Source organism: Cherax quadricarinatus, chromosome 22 (genome assembly GCF_038502225.1).
Source record: "Cherax quadricarinatus isolate ZL_2023a chromosome 22, ASM3850222v1, whole genome shotgun sequence".
In the NCBI taxonomy this organism is placed as follows: domain Eukaryota; kingdom Metazoa; phylum Arthropoda; class Malacostraca; order Decapoda; family Parastacidae; genus Cherax; species Cherax quadricarinatus.
Genome location: NC_091313.1, coordinates 23,238,074 through 23,255,573, shown reverse-complemented (window position 1 = coordinate 23,255,573; position 17,500 = coordinate 23,238,074). Strand labels below are relative to the sequence as shown.

The following is a 17,500-nucleotide window of genomic DNA, read 5'->3' as shown; positions in this document are numbered from 1 at the left end:
TGGGTATCTTTATTGAGGAAACGTTTCGCCACACAGTGGCTTCATCAGTCCATACAAAGGAGAATCTTGAAGAACAGGAGGAGAATGAGGTAATCAGTCCCTCAGCCTTGAGTCGATGTGGTCAGTCCATCAATCTTGAATAGAATACGGCATAAGTGGACTGATGAAGCCACTGTGTGGCGAAACGTTTCCTCAATAAAGATACCCAAAAGTTGCGCATGTGTCTAATTTATCAACGTGTCGGTTCTTTGAACCATTCATCTACAATCCTGTCAGACACTGCAACTTCTTGGGATCTTAATACTTGGGAATTCTTCGCTTGCCTAACACTTGGGCACGACCTACTTCCACACTGAACAAATGTGACACCACCTACAACTGCTGCACCTCTCCTGCCTACGGTATATAAGCCACTTCTCCGCTCATATGCTGTATTCTATTCAAGATTGATGGACTGACCACATCGACTCAAGGTTAAGGGACTGATTACCTCATTCTCCTGTTCTTCAAGATCCTCCTTTGTATGGACTGATGAAGCCACTGTGTGGCGAAACGTTTCCTCAATAAAGATACCCAAGAGTTGCACAAATGTCTAATTTATCAATGATAATAATAATGGCTATTAAAACAGTAATATAAATCATGATAATGATACTACTACTACTACTACTACTACTACTACTAAAAATTATAATAATAATAATAATAATATAAGTATTATTATTATTATTATTATTATTATTATTATTTCTATTATTGTTATTACTGTTATCAATATTATTTTATTATTATCATCATTATCACTGAAAAGTAAACAAGTACACAGTATTAACAGCAAACATAACATTAACATCAAATGTCAACAGCAGCAGTGTAGACCAGGTAGCTGGTGATGGCAGTGGTGTCAGCCACTCAAACGGGAAGTGCCACCCTTCTTCCTTGCTTGAGATGCTGTACGGCCCTTGCGTGTTTAGGGCTCCCCTGGGAATATAACAACATTAGCTCTCGTTCGTGCTTCGTGGAGAACATCTTAGAGCGGAAGCCCTGAACTCATACGAAGCGAGATACCACGAAAACAATTAGTTGAGTTAGTTGAGATGATTATACCACCCGTTTGTTATTATGGCGAAGCTCACACTTAAGCGACAGTGCTAATTCTTAAAGGCCACGCTTGAGAGACAGTGCAAGTTGTTGAAGGTCACGCTTGAGTGACAGTGCTTTGCCGTTGAAGGTCACACTTGAGAGAGAGAAGTTGTCCAGTAAAAGCCTGCCTTGCTAAGTGTTAATGTTTGACCTTAAACTCATTTTCAAGTACCTTGTTCCACTCCCTTGATATTCCAGTATTTTTGACCGGGGACCTTTCGCCCTACTTGCTTTCTTAGTCTTTTCTCCGCGTCCCCCATCACATCTTCTTTCACTACCTTTTCCTCTCACTTCGTCTTTTCCTCACTCATGCCTTCTTTCACATCCCCCCTCTCTCTCTCTCTCTCTCTCTCTCTCTCTCACACACACACCTTCATTTATAACTTCTACATTACGCGACAGGTGTGATAGTCTCCTTTCTAAATTCTTTTCTTTACCACGACCCCTCTCTGCCTTTCATTTCCCCCTCTTTCCCTCAATTCCTCTATATTTTCGTCCATTTCTTTCATCCTTCGTCCCCTTTCTCTCTCCGTCTCTAATTCCCCTTTTTCCACCTTTAACGTGCCTTCAACACATTTCTTTGTCTCTCCTGACGCTGGACATATTACCCTGCTTCTTGCCTGCCCACCACCACTTTCCCACCCTCTGTCTCTTGCCCTCTCTCCCTCCAAACATATTAGTTTTGACCTCCCTTGCATCCTTCGCCCTATCGTGACTCCTCTCTCTCTCTCTCTCCTCCTCCACCCAGACGCGCCACCCTCAGGAAACTTGAACAGACTCTAGATGGCAGGTCGTACCCCAGGCGACTCACTCCGTTTTACTCCTCTTGTAATCCTTCTTCAAGAATGACGGTGAGCAAGTTCCTGATGGTGAACCTTGCCCTGGCCGACCTCTGCATGGGCCTCTATCTTCTCATTATAGCAGCCATGGACCTCCACACCATCGGTGTCTACTTCAACCACGCCATTGACTGGCAGAATGGTGAGTGTCATGCCTGTTATCTGATACACCATAATGTCTTGTGTATTACGACGATGCTATTAATACTAATAATAATAATAATAATAATAATAATAATAATAATAATAATAATAATAATAATAATAATAATTATTATTATTATTATTATTATTATTATTATTATTATTATTATTATTATTATTATTATTATTATTATTATTATTATTATTATATGAAGAAATCTAGTCGTGTACGTCATTCAACGCAAGAAAATGTGAAAGCTTGACCCTCCATCAACAAATTGCAAGCAGAAACACTACATAGTTGTACTAACCGTCTCTCATTTGCTGGACTGGAAGAAAGTTTGTGGCAGTACACACGCAGGAGACCGAGATGATAATCTGGATGAGAATCCTGGTAGATATCCGTGAGGCTGACTGTGTGTGTGTTGATCTACTCCTTTCTTACTCATTATGTTCCTTACCACTCCTCCCTCACCACTCCTCCCCAACACTCCTCCCCAACACTTCTCCCTCATCACTTCTTCCTCACCACTCCTCCCTCACCACTCCTCCCTCACCACTCCTCCCTCACCACTCCTCCCTCACCACTCCTCCCTCACCAATCCTCCCTCACCACTCCTCCCTCACCACTCCTCTCTCACCACTCCTCCCTCACCACTCCTCCCTCACCACTCCTCCCTCACCACTCCTCCCTCACCATTCCTCCCTCACCATTCCTCCCTCACCACTCCTCCCTCACCACTCCTCCCTCATCACTTCTTCCTCACCACTCCTCCCTCACCTCTCCTTATCCCTCACCTCTCCTCCCTCACATCTCCTTCTCCCTCACCACTCCTCCCTCACCACTCCTCCCTCACCACTCCTCCCTCACCACTCCTCCCTCACCACTCCTCCCTCACCACTCCTCCCTCACCACTCCTCCCTCACCACTCCTCCCTCACCACTCCTCCCTCACCACTCCTCCCTCACCACTCCTCCCTCACCACTCCTCCCTCACCACTCCTCCCTCACCACTCCTCCCTCACCACTCCTCCCTCACCACTCCTCCCTCACCACTCCTCCCTCACCACTCCTCCCTCACCACTCCTCCCTCACCACTCCTCCCTCACCACTTCTCCCTCACCACTCCTCCCTCACCACTCCTCCCTCACCACTCCTCCCTCACCACTCCTCCCTCACCACTCCTTCCTCACCACTCCTCCCCAACACTCCTCCCTCACCACTCCTCCCTCACCACTCCTCCATCACCACTCCTCCCTCACCACTCCTCCCTCACCACTCCTCCCTCACCACTCCTCCCTCACCATTCCTCCCTCACCACTCCTCCCTCACCACTCCTCCCTCACCACTCCTCCCTCACCACTCCTCCCTCACCATTCCTCCCTCACCACTCCTCCCTCACCACTCCTCCCTCACCACTCCTCCCTCACCACTCCTCCTTCACCACTCCTCCCTCACCACTCCTCCCTCACCACTCCTCCTTCACCACTCCTCCCTCACCACTCCTCACCACTCCTCCCTCACCACTCCTCTCCTCCCTCACCACTCCTCCCTCACCACTCCTCCCTCACCACTCCTCCCTCACCACTCCTCCCTCACCACTCCTCCCTCACCACTCCTCCCTCACCACTCCTCCCTCACCACTCCTCCCTCACCACTCCTCCCTCACCACTCCTCCCTCACCACTCCTCCCTCACCACTCCTCCCTCACCACTACTCCCTCACCACTCCTCCCTCACCACTCCTCCCTCACCACTCCTCCCTCACCACTCCTCCCTCACCACTCCTCCCTCACCACTCCTCCCTCACCACTCCTCCCTCACCACTCCTCCCTCACCACTCCTTCCTCACCACTCCTCCCTCACCACTACTCCCTCACCACTCCTCCCTCACCACTCCTCCCCAACACTCCTCCCTCACCACTCCTCCCTCACCACTCCTCCCTCACCACTCCTCCCTCACCACTCCTCCCTCACCACTCCTCCCTCACCACTCCTCCCTCACCACTCCTCCCTCACCACTACTCCCTCACCACTACTCCCTCACCACTCCTCCCTCACCACTCCTCCCCAACACTCCTCCCTCACCACTCCTCCCTCACCACTCCTCCCTCACCACTCCTTCCTCACCACTCCTCCCTCACCACTACTCCCTCACCACTCCTCCCTCACCACTCCTCCCTCACCACTCCTCCCTCACCACTCCTCCCTCACCACTCCTCCCTCACCACTCCTCCCTCACCACTCCTCCCTCACCACTCCTCCCTCAACACTCCTCCCTCACCACTCCTCCCATCACCACTCCTCCCATCACCACTCCTCCTCACCACTCCTCCCATCACCACTCCTTCCATCACCACTCCTCCCTCACCACTCCTCCCTCAACACTCCTCCCTCACCACTCCTCCCTCACCACTCCTCCCTCACCACTCCTCCCTCACCACTCCTCCCTCACCACTCCTCCCTCAACACTCCTCCTTCACCACTCCTCCCTCACCACTCCTCCCTCACCACTCCTCCCTCACCACTCCTCCCTCACCACTCCTCCCTCACCACTCCTCCCTCACCACTCCTCCCTCAACACTCCTCCCTCACCACTCCTCCCTCACCACTCCTCCCTCACCACTCCTCCCTCACCACTCCTCCCTCACCACTCCTCCCTCACCACTCCTCCCTCACCACTCCTCCCTCACCACTCCTCCCTCACCACTCCTCCGTCACCACTCCTCCCTCACCACTCCTCCCTCACCACTCCTCCCTCACCACTCCTCCCTCACCACTCCTCCCTCAACACTCCTCCTTCACCACTCCTCCCTCACCACTCCTCCCTCACCACTCCTCCCTCACCACTACTCCCTCACCACTCCTCCCTCACCACTCCTCCCCAACACTCCTCCCTCACCACTCCTCCCTCACCACTCCTCCCTCAACATGAGGGCATAATTTCCTCACCTCTTTCCAGTAGTACACGATATCGTCTTGACTCTCTACCAGCAGCATTCCTCCCCAAACCCCTGTTTCGTAGGGTATACTTTCCTGGGCATATTTTCCCAGGCGTTTCCTTGGCATCAGCACTTCATGGAGGGCATAACTACAGAACTCAGAAGCAACTTCTCTTCAGACTTCAGCAGCGTTTCTCTTAAGACTTAAAAAGGACTTTCCTTTAATACTTCAGAAGCACTTTAATACTTCACAAACACTTTAATACTTCACAAGCACTTTAATACTTCAGAAGCACTTTAATACATCACAAACACTTTAATACTTCAGAAGCACTTTAATACTTCACAAACACTTTAATACTCCAGAAGCACTTTAATACTTCACAAGCACTTTAATACTTCACAAGCACTTGAATACTTCATAAGCACTTTAATACTTCACAAGCACTTTAATACTTCACAAGCACTTTAATACTTCAGAAGCACTTTAATACTTCATAAGCACTTTAATACTTCACAAGCACTTTAATACTTCAGAAGCACTTTAATACTTCAGAAGCACTTTAATACATCACAAACACTTTAATACTTCAGAAGCACGTTAATACTTCAGAAGCACTTTAATACATCACAAGCACTTTAATACTTCAGAAGTACATTAATACTTCAGAAGCACTTTAATAATTCACAAGCACTTTAATACTTCACAAGCACTTTAATACTTCACAAGCACTTTAAGACTTCAGAAGCACTATAATACTTCAGAATCACTTTAATACTTCAGAAACACTTTAATACTTCAGAAGTACTTTAATACTTCAAAAGCACTTTAATACTTCACAAGCACTATAATACTTCAGAAGCACTTTAATACTTCACAAGCACTTTAATACTTCACAAGCACTTTAATACTTCACAAGCACTTTAATACTTCACAAGCACATTAATACTTTAGAAGCACTTTAATACTTCAGAAGCACTTTAATATTTCACAAGCACTCTAATACTCCTTGAAGCACTTTAATACTTCAGAAGTACTTTAATACTTCAGAAGCACTTTAATACTTCAGAAGCACTTTAATACTTCAGAAGCACTTTAATACTTCACAAGCACTTTAATACTTCAGAAGCAATTTAATACTTCACAAGCACTTTAATACTTCAGAAGCACTTCAATACTTCAGAAGCAATTTAATACTTCACAAGCACTTTAATACTTCACAAGCACTTTAATACTTCACAAGCACTTTAATACTTCACAAGAATTTTAATACTTCAGAAGCACTTTAATACTTCACGAGCACTTTAATACTTCACAAGCACTTTAATACTTCAGAAGCACTTTAATACTTCAGAAGCACTTTAATACTTCACAAGCAATTTAATACTTCACAAGCACTTTAATACTTCACAAGCACTTTAATACTTCAGAAACACTTTAATACTTCAGAAGCACTTTAATACTTCACAAGCACTTTAATACGTCACAAGCACTTTAATACTCCAGAAGCACTTTAATGCTTCAGAAGCACTTTAATACTTCAGAAGCACTTTAATACTTCAGAAGCACTTTAATACTTCAGAACCACTTTAATACTTCACAAGAGCTTTAAAACTTAAGAAGCACTTTAATACTCCACAAGCACTATAATACTTCAGAAGCACTATAATACTTCAGAAGCACTTTAATACTTCAGAAGCACTTTAATAATTCAGAAGTACTTTAATACTTCAAAAGCACTTTAATACTTCAGAAGCACTTTAATACTTCACAAGCACTTTAATACTTCAGAAGTACTTTAATACTTCACAAGCACTTTAATACTTCAGAAGCACTTTAATACTTCACAAGCACTTTAATACTTCACAAGCACTTTAATACTTCACAAGCACTTTAATACTTCAGAAGCACTTTAATACTTCAGAAGCACTTTAATACTTCAGAACCACTTTAATACTTCACAAGAGCTTTAAAACTTAAGAAGCACTTTAATACTCCACAAGCACTATAATACTTCAGAAGCACTATAATACTTCAGAAGCACTTTAATACTTCAGAAGCACTTTAATAATTCAGAAGTACTTTAATACTTCAAAAGCACTTTAATACTTCAGAAGCACTTTAATACTTCACAAGCACTTTAATACTTCAGAAGTACTTTAATACTTCACAAGCACTTTAATACTTCAGAAGCACTTTAATACTTCACAAGCACTTTAATACTTCACAAGCACTTTAATACTTCACAAGCACTTTAATACTTTAAAGCACTTTAATACTTCAGAAGCACTTTAATACTTCACAAGCACTTTAATACTTCAGAAGCAATTTAATACTTCACAAGCACTTTAATACTTCAGAAGCACTTTAATACTTCAGAAGTACTTTAATACTTCACAAGCACTTTAATACTTCAGAAACACTTTAATACTTCACAAGCACTTTAATACTTCACAAGCACTTTAACACTTCAGAAGCACTTTAATACTTCACAAGCACTTTAATACTTCAGAAGCACTTTAATACTTCACAAGCACTTTAATACTTCAAAAGCACTTTAATACTTCAGAAGCACTTTAATACTTCACAAGCACTTTAATACTTCAGAAGCACTTTAATACTTAACAAGCACTTTAATACTTCACAAGCACTTTAATACTTCACAAGCACTTTAATACTTCACAAGCACTTTAATACTTCACAAGCACTTTAATACTTCACAAGCACTTTAATACTTCAGAAGCACTTTAATACTTCACAAGCACTTTAATACTTCACAAGCACTTTAATACTTCACAAGCACTTTAATACTTCACAAGCACTTTAATACTTCAGAAGCACTTTAATACTTCACAAGCACTTTAATACTTCAGAAGCACTTTAATACTTCACATGCACTTTAATACTTCAGAAGTACTTTAATACTTCACAAGCACTTTAATACTTTACAATCACTTTAATACTTCACAAGCACTTTAATACTTAACAAGCACTTTAATACCCCAGAAGCACTTTAATACTTCACAAGCACTTTAATACTTCACAAGCACTTTAATACTTCACAAGCACTTTAATACTTCACAAGCACTTTAATACCCCAGAAGCACTTTAATACTTCAGAAGCACTTTAATACTTCAGAAGCACTTTAATACTTCACAAGCACTGTAATACTTCAAAAGCACTTTAATACTTCACAAGCACTTTAATGCTTCACAAGCACTTTAATACTTCACAAGCACTTTAATACTTCACAAGCACTTTAATACTTCACAAGCACTCATATACTTCACAAGCACTTTAATACTTCAGAAGCACTTTAATACTTCACTATCACTTTAATACTTCACAAGCACTTTAAAACTTCACAAGCACTTTAATACTTCACAAGCAATTTAATACTTCACAAGCACATTAATACTTCACAAGCACTTTAATACTTCACAAGCACTTTAATACTTCACAAGCACTTTAACACTTCAGAAGCATTTTAATACTTCACAAGCACTTTAATACTTCACAAGCACATTAATACTTCACAAGCACATTAATACCTCACAAGCACTTTAACACTTCAGAAGCATTTTAATACTTCACAAGCAATTTAATACTTCACAAGCACTTTAATACTTCACAAGCACATTAATACTTCACAAGCACTTTAATACTTCACAAGCACTTTAATATTTCACAAGCACTTTAATACTTCAGAAGCATTTTAATACTTCACAAGCACTTTAATACTTCACAAGCACTTTAATACTTCAGAAGCACTTTAATACTTCAGAAGCACTTTAATACTTAACAAGCACTTTAATACTTCACAAGCACTTTAATAGTTCACAAGCACTTTAATACTTCACAAGCACTTTAATACTTCACAAGCACTTTAATACTTCACAAGCACTTTAATACTCCAGAAGCACTTTAATACTTCACAAGCAATTTAATACTTCACAAGCACTATAATACTTCACAAGCATTTTAATACTTCACAAGCACTTTAATACTTCAGAAGCACTTTAATACTTCACAAGCACTTTAATACTTCAGAAGCACTTTAATACTTCACAAGCACTTTAATACTTCAGAAGTACTTTAATACTTCACAAGCACTTTAATACTTCAGAAGCACTTTAATACTTCACAAGCACTTTAATACTTCACAAGCAATTTAATACTTAACAAGCACTTTAATACCCCAGAAGCACTTTAATACTTCACAAGCACTTTAATACTTCACAAGCACTTTAATACTTCACAAGCACTTTAATACTTCACAAGCACTTTAATACTTCAGAAGCACTTTAATACCCCAGAAGCACTTTAATGCTTCACAAGCACTTTAATACTTCAGAAGCACTTTAATACTTCACAAGCACTTTAATACTTCACAAGCACTTTAATACTTCACAAGCACTTTAATGCTTCACAAGCACTTTAATACTTCACAAGCACTTTAATACTTCAAAAGCACTTTAATACTTCACAAGCACTCTAATACTTCAGAAGCACTTTAATACTTCAGAAGCACTTTAATACTTCACTATCACTTTAATACTTCACAAGCACTTTAATACTTCACAAGCACTTTAATACTTCACAAGCACTTTAATACTTCACAAGCACTTTATTAGTTCACAAGCACTTTAATACTTCACAAGCACTTTAATAGTTCACAAGCACTTTAACACTTCAGAAGCACTTTAGTACTTCACAAGCACTTTAATACTTCACAAGCACTTTAATACTTCACAAGCACTTTAATACTTCACAAGCACTTTAATACTTCACAAGCACTTTAATACTTCACAAGCACTTTAATATTTCACAAGCACTTTAATAGTTCACAAGCACTTTAACACTTCAGAAGCACTTTAGTACTTCACAAGCACTTTAACACTTCACAAGCACTTTAATACTTCACAAGCACTTTAATACTTCACAAGCACTTTAATACTTCACAAGCACTTTAATACTTCACAAGCACTTTAATACTTCACAAGCACTTTAATACTTCACAAGCACTTTAATACTTCAGAAGCACTTTAAAACTTCACAAGAAATTTAATACTTCAAAGCACTTTAATACTTCGCAAGCACTTTAATACTTCGCAAGCACTTTAATACTTCACAAGCACTTTAATACTTCACAAGCACTTTAATACTTCAGAAGCACTTTAGTACTTCCCAAGCACTTTAATACCCCAGAAGCACTTTAATTCTTCAGAAGCACTTTAATGCTTCACAAGCAATTTAATACTCCAGAAGCACTTTAATACTTCAGAAGCACTTTAATACTTCACAAGCACTTTAATACTTCACAAGCACTTTAATACTTCAGAAGCACTTTAATACTTCACAAGCACTTTAATACTTCAGAAGCACTTTAATACTTCACAAGCACTTTAATACTTCAGAAGCACTTTAATACTTCACAAGCACTTTAATACTTCACAAAAACTTTAATGCCTCACAAGCACTTTAATACCCCAGAAACACTTTAATACTTCACAAGCACTTTAATACTTCACAAGCACTTTAATACTTCACAAGCACTTTAATACTTCACAAGCACTTTAATACTTCACAAGCAATTTAATACCCCAGAAGAGCTTTAATACTTCAGAAGCACTTTAATATTTCAGAAGCACTTTAATACTTCACAAGCACTTTAATACTTCAGAAGCACTTTAATACTTCACAAGCACTTTAATACTTCAGAAGCACTTTAATACTTCACAAGCACTTTAATGCTTCACAAGCACTTTAATACTTCAGAAGCACTTTAATACTTCAGAAGTACTTTAATACTTCAGAAGCACTTTAATACTTCAGAAGCACTTTAATACTTCACAAGCGCTTTAATACTCCAGAAGCACTTTAATACTTCAGAAGCACTTTAATACTTCACAAGCACTTTAATACTTCACAAGCACTTTAATACTTCACAAGCACTTTAATACTTCAGAAGCACTTTAATACTTCGCAAGCACTTTAATGCTTCACAAGCACTTTAATACTTCACAAGCACTTTAATACTTCACAAGCATTTTAATACTTCAGAAGCACTTTAATACTTCAGAAGCACTTTAATACTTCTCAAGCACTTTAATACTTCACAAGCACTTTAATACTCCAGAAGCACTTTAATACTTCAGAAGCACTTTAATAATTCAGAAGCACTTTAATACTTCACAAGCACTTTAATACTTCACAAGCACTTTAATACTTCAGAAGCACTTTAATACTTCACAAGCACTTTAATACTTCAGAAGCACTTTAATACTTCACAAGCACTTTAATACTTCATAAGCACTTAAATACTTCGGGAGCACTTTAATACTTCACAAGCACTAAAATACTTCACAAGCACTTTAATACTTCACAAGGCCTTTAATACTTCACAAGCACTTTAATACTTCAGAAGCACTTTAATACTTCACTATCATTTTAATACTTCACAAGCACTTTAATACTTCACAAGCACTTTAATACTTCACTAGCACTTTAATACTTCAGAAGCACTTTAATACTTCAGAAGCACTTTAATACTTCAGAAGCAATTTAACACTTCACAAGCACTTTAATACTTCAGAAGCACTTTAATACTTCACAAGCACTTTAACACTTCACAAGCACTTTAATACTTCAGAAGCACTTTAATCCTCCAGAAGCACTTTAATACTTCAGAAGCACTTTAATACATCAGAAGCACTTTAATACTTCAGAAGCACTTTAATACTTCAGAAGCACTTTAATACTTCAGAAGCACTTTAATACTTCAGAAGCACTTTAATACTTCAGAAGCACTTAATACTTCAGAAGCACTTTAATACTTCACAAGCACTTTAATACTTCAGAAGCACTTTAATACGTCACAAGCACTTTAATACTTCAGAAGCACTTTAAAGCTTCAGAAGCACTTTAATACTTCACAAGCACTTTGATACTTCACAAGCACTTTAATACTTCACAAGCACTTTAATACTTCACAAGCACTTTAATACATCACAAGCACTTTAATACTTCACAAGCACTTTAATACCCCCGAAGGACTTTAATATTTCAGAAGCACTTTAATACTTCGCAAGCACTTTAATACTCCAGAAGCACTTTAATACTTCACAAGCACTTTAATACTTCACAAGCACTTTAATACTTCACAAGCACTTTAATACTTCACAAGCACTTTAATACTTCACAAGCACTTTAATACTTCACAAGCACTTTAATACTTCAGAAGCACTTTAATACTTCAGAAGCACTTTAATACTTCAGAAATACTTTAATACTTCACAAGCACTTTAATACTTCAGAAGCACTTTAATACTTCACAAGCACTTTAATACTTCACAAGCACTTTAATACTTCACAAGCACTTTAATACCCCAGAAGCACTTTAATACTTCAGAAGCACTTTAATACTTCACAAGCACTTTAATACTTCAGAAGCACTTTAATACTTCACAAGCACTTTAATACTTCAGAAGTACTTTAATACTTCACAAGCACTTTAATACTTCAGAAGCACTTTAATACTTCAGAAGCACTTTAATACTTCAGAAGCACTTTAATACTTCAGAAGCACTTTAATACTTCAGAAGCACTTAATACTTCAGAAGCACTTTAATACTTCACAAGCACTTTAATACTTCAGAAGCACTTTAATACGTCACAAGCACTTTAATACTTCAGAAGCACTTTAATGCTTCAGAAGCACTTTAATACTTCACAAGCACTTTGATACTTCACAAGCACTTTAATACTTCACAAGCACTTTAATACTTCACAAGCACTTTAATACATCACAAGCACTTTAATACTTCACAAGCACTTTAATACCCCAGAAGCACTTTAATAATTCAGAAGCACTTTAATACTTCGTAAGCACTTTAATACTCCAGAAGCACTTTAATACTTCACAAGCACTTTAATACTTCAGAAGCACTTTAATACTTCACAAGCACTTTAATACTTCAGAAGCACTTTAATACTTCAGAAGCACTTTAATACTTCACAAGCACTTTAATACTTCACAAGCACTTTAATACTTCACAAGCACTTTAATACTTCAGAAGCACTTTAATACTTCAGAAGCACTTTAATACTTAAGAAGTACTTTAATACTTCACAAGCACTTTAATACTTCAGAAGCACTTTAATACTTCAGAAGCACTTTAATACTTCACAAGCACTTTAATACTTCACAAGCACTTTAATACTTCAGAAGCACTTTAATACTTCACAAGCACTTTAATACTTCACAAGCACTTTAATACTTCACAAGCACTTTAATACTTCAGAAGCACTTTAATACTTCACAAGCACTTTAATACTTCAAAAGCACTTTAATACTTCACAAGCACTTTAACACTTCAGAAGCATTTCAATACTTCAGAAGCACTTTAATACTTCAGAAACACTTTAATACTCACAAGCACTTTAATACTCCAGAAGCATTTCAATACTTCACAAGCACTTTAATACTTCACAAGCACTTTAATACTTCAGAAGCAATTTAATACCCCAGAAGCACTTTATACTTCAGAAGCGCTTTAATACTTCACAAGCACTTTAATACTTCACAAGCACTTTAATACTTCACAAGCAATTTAATACCCCAGAAGCACTTTAATACTTCACAAGCACTTTAATACTTCAGAAGCACTTTAATACTTCATTCACAAGCACTTTAATACTTCACAAGCACTTTAATACTTCACAAGCACTTTAATACTTCACAAGCACTTTAATACTTCACAAGCACTTTAATACTTCAGAAGCACTTTAATACTTCACAAGCACTTTAATACTTCACAAGCACTTTAATACTCCAGAAGCACTTTAATACTTCAGAAGCACTTTAATACTTCAGAAGCACTTTAATACTTCAGAAGCACTTTAATACTTCAGAAGCACTTTAATACTTCACAAGCACTTTAATACTTCACAAGCACTTTAATACTTCACAAGCACTTTAATACTTCACAAGCACTTTAATACTTCAGAAGCACTTTAATACTTCACAAGCACTTTAATACTTCAGAAGCACTTTAATACTTCACAAGCACTTTAATACTTCAGAAGCACTTTAATACTTCAGAAGCACTTTAATACTTCACAAGCACTTTAATACTTCACAAGCACTTTAATACTTCACAAGCACTTTAATACTTCACAAGCACTTTAATACTTCACAAGCACTTTAATACTTCACAAGCACTTTAATACTTCACTATCATTTTAATACTTCACAAGCACTTTAATACTTCACAAGCACTTTAATACTTCACAAGCACTTTAATACTTCAGAAGCACTTTAATACTTCAGAAGCACTTTAATACTTCACAAGCACTTTAATACTTCAGAAGCACTTTAATACTTCACAAGCACTTTAATACTTCAGAAGCACTTTAATACTTCAGAAGCACTTTAATACTTCCCACTGTAATACTTCAGAAGCACTTTAATACTTCAGAAGCACTTTAATACTTCAGAAGCACTTTAATACTTCAGAAGCACTTTAATACTTCACAAGCACTTTAATACTTCAGAAGCACTTTAATACTTCAGAAGCACTTTAATACTTCAGAAGCACTTTAATACTTCACAAGCACTTTAATACTTCACAAGCACTTTAATACTTCACAAGCACTTTAATACTTCACAAGCACTTTAATACTTCAGAAGCACTTTAATACTTCGCAAGCACTTTAATACTTCAGAAGCACTTTAATACTTCACAAGCACTTTAATACTTCAGAAGCACTTTAATACTTCAGAAGCACTTTAATACTTCACAAGCACTTTAATACTTCACAAGCACTTTAATACTTCACAAGCACTTTAATACTTCAGAAGCACTTTAATACTTCACAAGCACTTTAATACTTCAGAAGCACTTTAATACTTCACAAGCACTTTAATACTTCAGAAGCACTTTAATACTTCAGAAGCACTTTAATAGTTATCACGAAATAAAGGATGGAAAAAGAGATGAAATAAGGAAAACACAAAAGTGTAACAAAAAACTACGGGTTTTAACTAATTCTAAACAGTTAAAACACAGCTAAATCCAGGCTTTAAAAAGGCAAACAGCAAAGCTAAAACAAGGTTCAAACAAGGGCTGAAATAAGAATGAAACAAGACTGAAAGAAGAGTAAAACAAAGGTAAAACAAGGCTTAAACAAGGCTAAAACAAAGATGGAACAAGACATAAACAAGGCTAACTAAACAATTACCTGGAGTGCTGCTACAAAGTTATAAACTTCTCTACCTGAGAGGAACTTTTTCCACGGTATTATTTACATACGGTATATTAGCTCTCTCTCTCTCTCTCTCTCTCTCTCTCTCTCTCTCTCTCTCTCTCTCTCTCTCTCTCTCGCTCTCTCTCTCTCTCTCTCTCTCTCTCTCTCTCTCTCTCTCTCTCTCTCTCTCTCTCTCTCTCTCTTTCTTCATATGTATATGAGTGTGCGTACTCACCTAATTTTGGTTGCCGGGGTCGAGTATCAGCTCCTGGCCAGCCTTTCTGCAAGCTGCTACTGGTTTCACTCTCTCCTGGCTGAGTCAGCTCTATCATACCTATTCTTAAAGCTATATATGTATTCTGCTTCTGCCACTTCTCTGTCTAGGTCGTTCCATCTCTTGACGACTCTAAAGCCAAAGAAATATTTCCTAACATCAGTTGTGTTCTCGTGTACTTGAGACATTCAAACAGACTCTCTCTCTCTCACCACCCTTGTAAATTACTCTGAGTATTTTTCACGTTGTTATGATGTCACCTGTGGCCCTTTTTTCCTGTGTTGTCTACAGGTTTAGCGAGTCTAGTCTCGCCTCATAGTTAATACCCATCAGCTCTGGTACTATTTTCGTTGCGAACATTTACACTTTTTCTAGCTTAATGCTTTACCAGATGTGGGTTCCACACTGGCGCTGTATACTCCAAGAAGAGCCTGATGTATGTCATGTATAAGATAGTGAATGACTCCTTGTCCATGTTCCTGAAAGCTGCCCGTACATTTGCCAGTTTCGCGTTCGAGGAGCGGTTAATCAATTAATGTGAGTACACGCGCACGCGCGTGTGTGCATATGTGTGTGTGTGTGTGTGTGTGTGTGTGTGTGTGTGTGTGTGTGTGTGTGTGTGTGTGTGTGTGTGTGTGTGTGTGTGTGTGTGTGTGTGTGTGTGTGTGTGTACTTTCAAACCCACCCCGTGCTGCAACTTTGGAACCTTGCAGAGGCCATGAATTGCAACCAGGCACTGTCGTTTCGTATCATTGTGGGATACTTTCTGTAAAAATGGCAGTTGAGTAGCTGTTCGTGGCCTCTGCACACACACACACACACACACACACACACACACACACACACACACACACACACACACACACACACACACACACACACACACACACGCGCGCGCACACACACGCACGCACACACACACACACACACACACACACACACACGCACACACACACATACACTCACACACACGCACACACACACACATACACACACACACACACACACACACACACACACACACACACACACACACACACACACACACACACACACACACACACACACACACACACACAAGGGTCAGTCCTAGGACCTGTGCTGTTCTTGGTATATGTGAACGACATAACGGAAGGGATATACTCAGAAGTGTCCTTGTTTGCAGATGATGTGAAGTTAATGAGAAGAATCAAATCGGATGAGGATCAGGCAGGACTACAAAGAGACCTGGACAGGCTACAAGCCTGGTTCAGCAACTGGCTCCTTGAGTTTAACCCTGCCAAATGCAAAGTCATGAAGATTGGGGAAGGGCAAAAAAGACCGCAGACACAATATAGTTTACATGGCCAAAGACTGCAAACCTCACTCAAGGAGAAAGATCTGGGGGGTGAGTATAACACCGAGCATATCTCCTGAGGCGCATATCAATCAGATAACTGCTGCAGCATACGGGCGCCTGGCAAACCTACGGATAGCGTTCCGATATCTCAGTAAGGATTCGTTCAAGACTCTGTGTACCATTTACGTCAGGCCCATACTGGAGTATGCAGCACCAGTTTGGAATCCACACCTAGTCAAGCACGTCAAGAAATTAGAGAAAGTGCAAAGGTTTGCAAGACTAGTCCCAGAGCTACGGGGATTGTCCTACGAAGAAAGGTTGAGGGAAATCGGCCTGACGACACTGGAGGCCAGGAGGGTCAGGGGAGACATGATAACGACATATAAAATATTGCACGGAATAGACGAGGTGGACAAAGATGGGATGTTCCAGAGATGGGACACAGACACAAGATGTCACAATTGGAAGTTGAAGACTCAGATGAATCAAAGGGATGTTAGGAAGTATTTCTTCAGTCATAGAGTAGTCAAGCCGTGGAATAGCCTAGAAAGTGAAGTAGTGGAGGCGGGA

The 17,500-nt window shown here is 39.4% G+C and overlaps 1 protein-coding gene across 1 annotated transcript in view; it reads left to right on the top strand.

The window, feature by feature from the left end:
* The window catches only part of LOC128689851 (uncharacterized), a 77,602-nt gene that overhangs the window by 46,618 nt on the left and 13,484 nt on the right, over positions 1 to 17,500 (top strand). Inside the window, exon 13 of the mRNA XM_070087688.1 lies at positions 1,988 to 2,124. Within this exon, the coding sequence (XP_069943789.1) occupies positions 1,988 to 2,124 (137 nt within the window). The remainder of the gene's footprint in view (positions 1 to 1,987; positions 2,125 to 17,500) is intronic.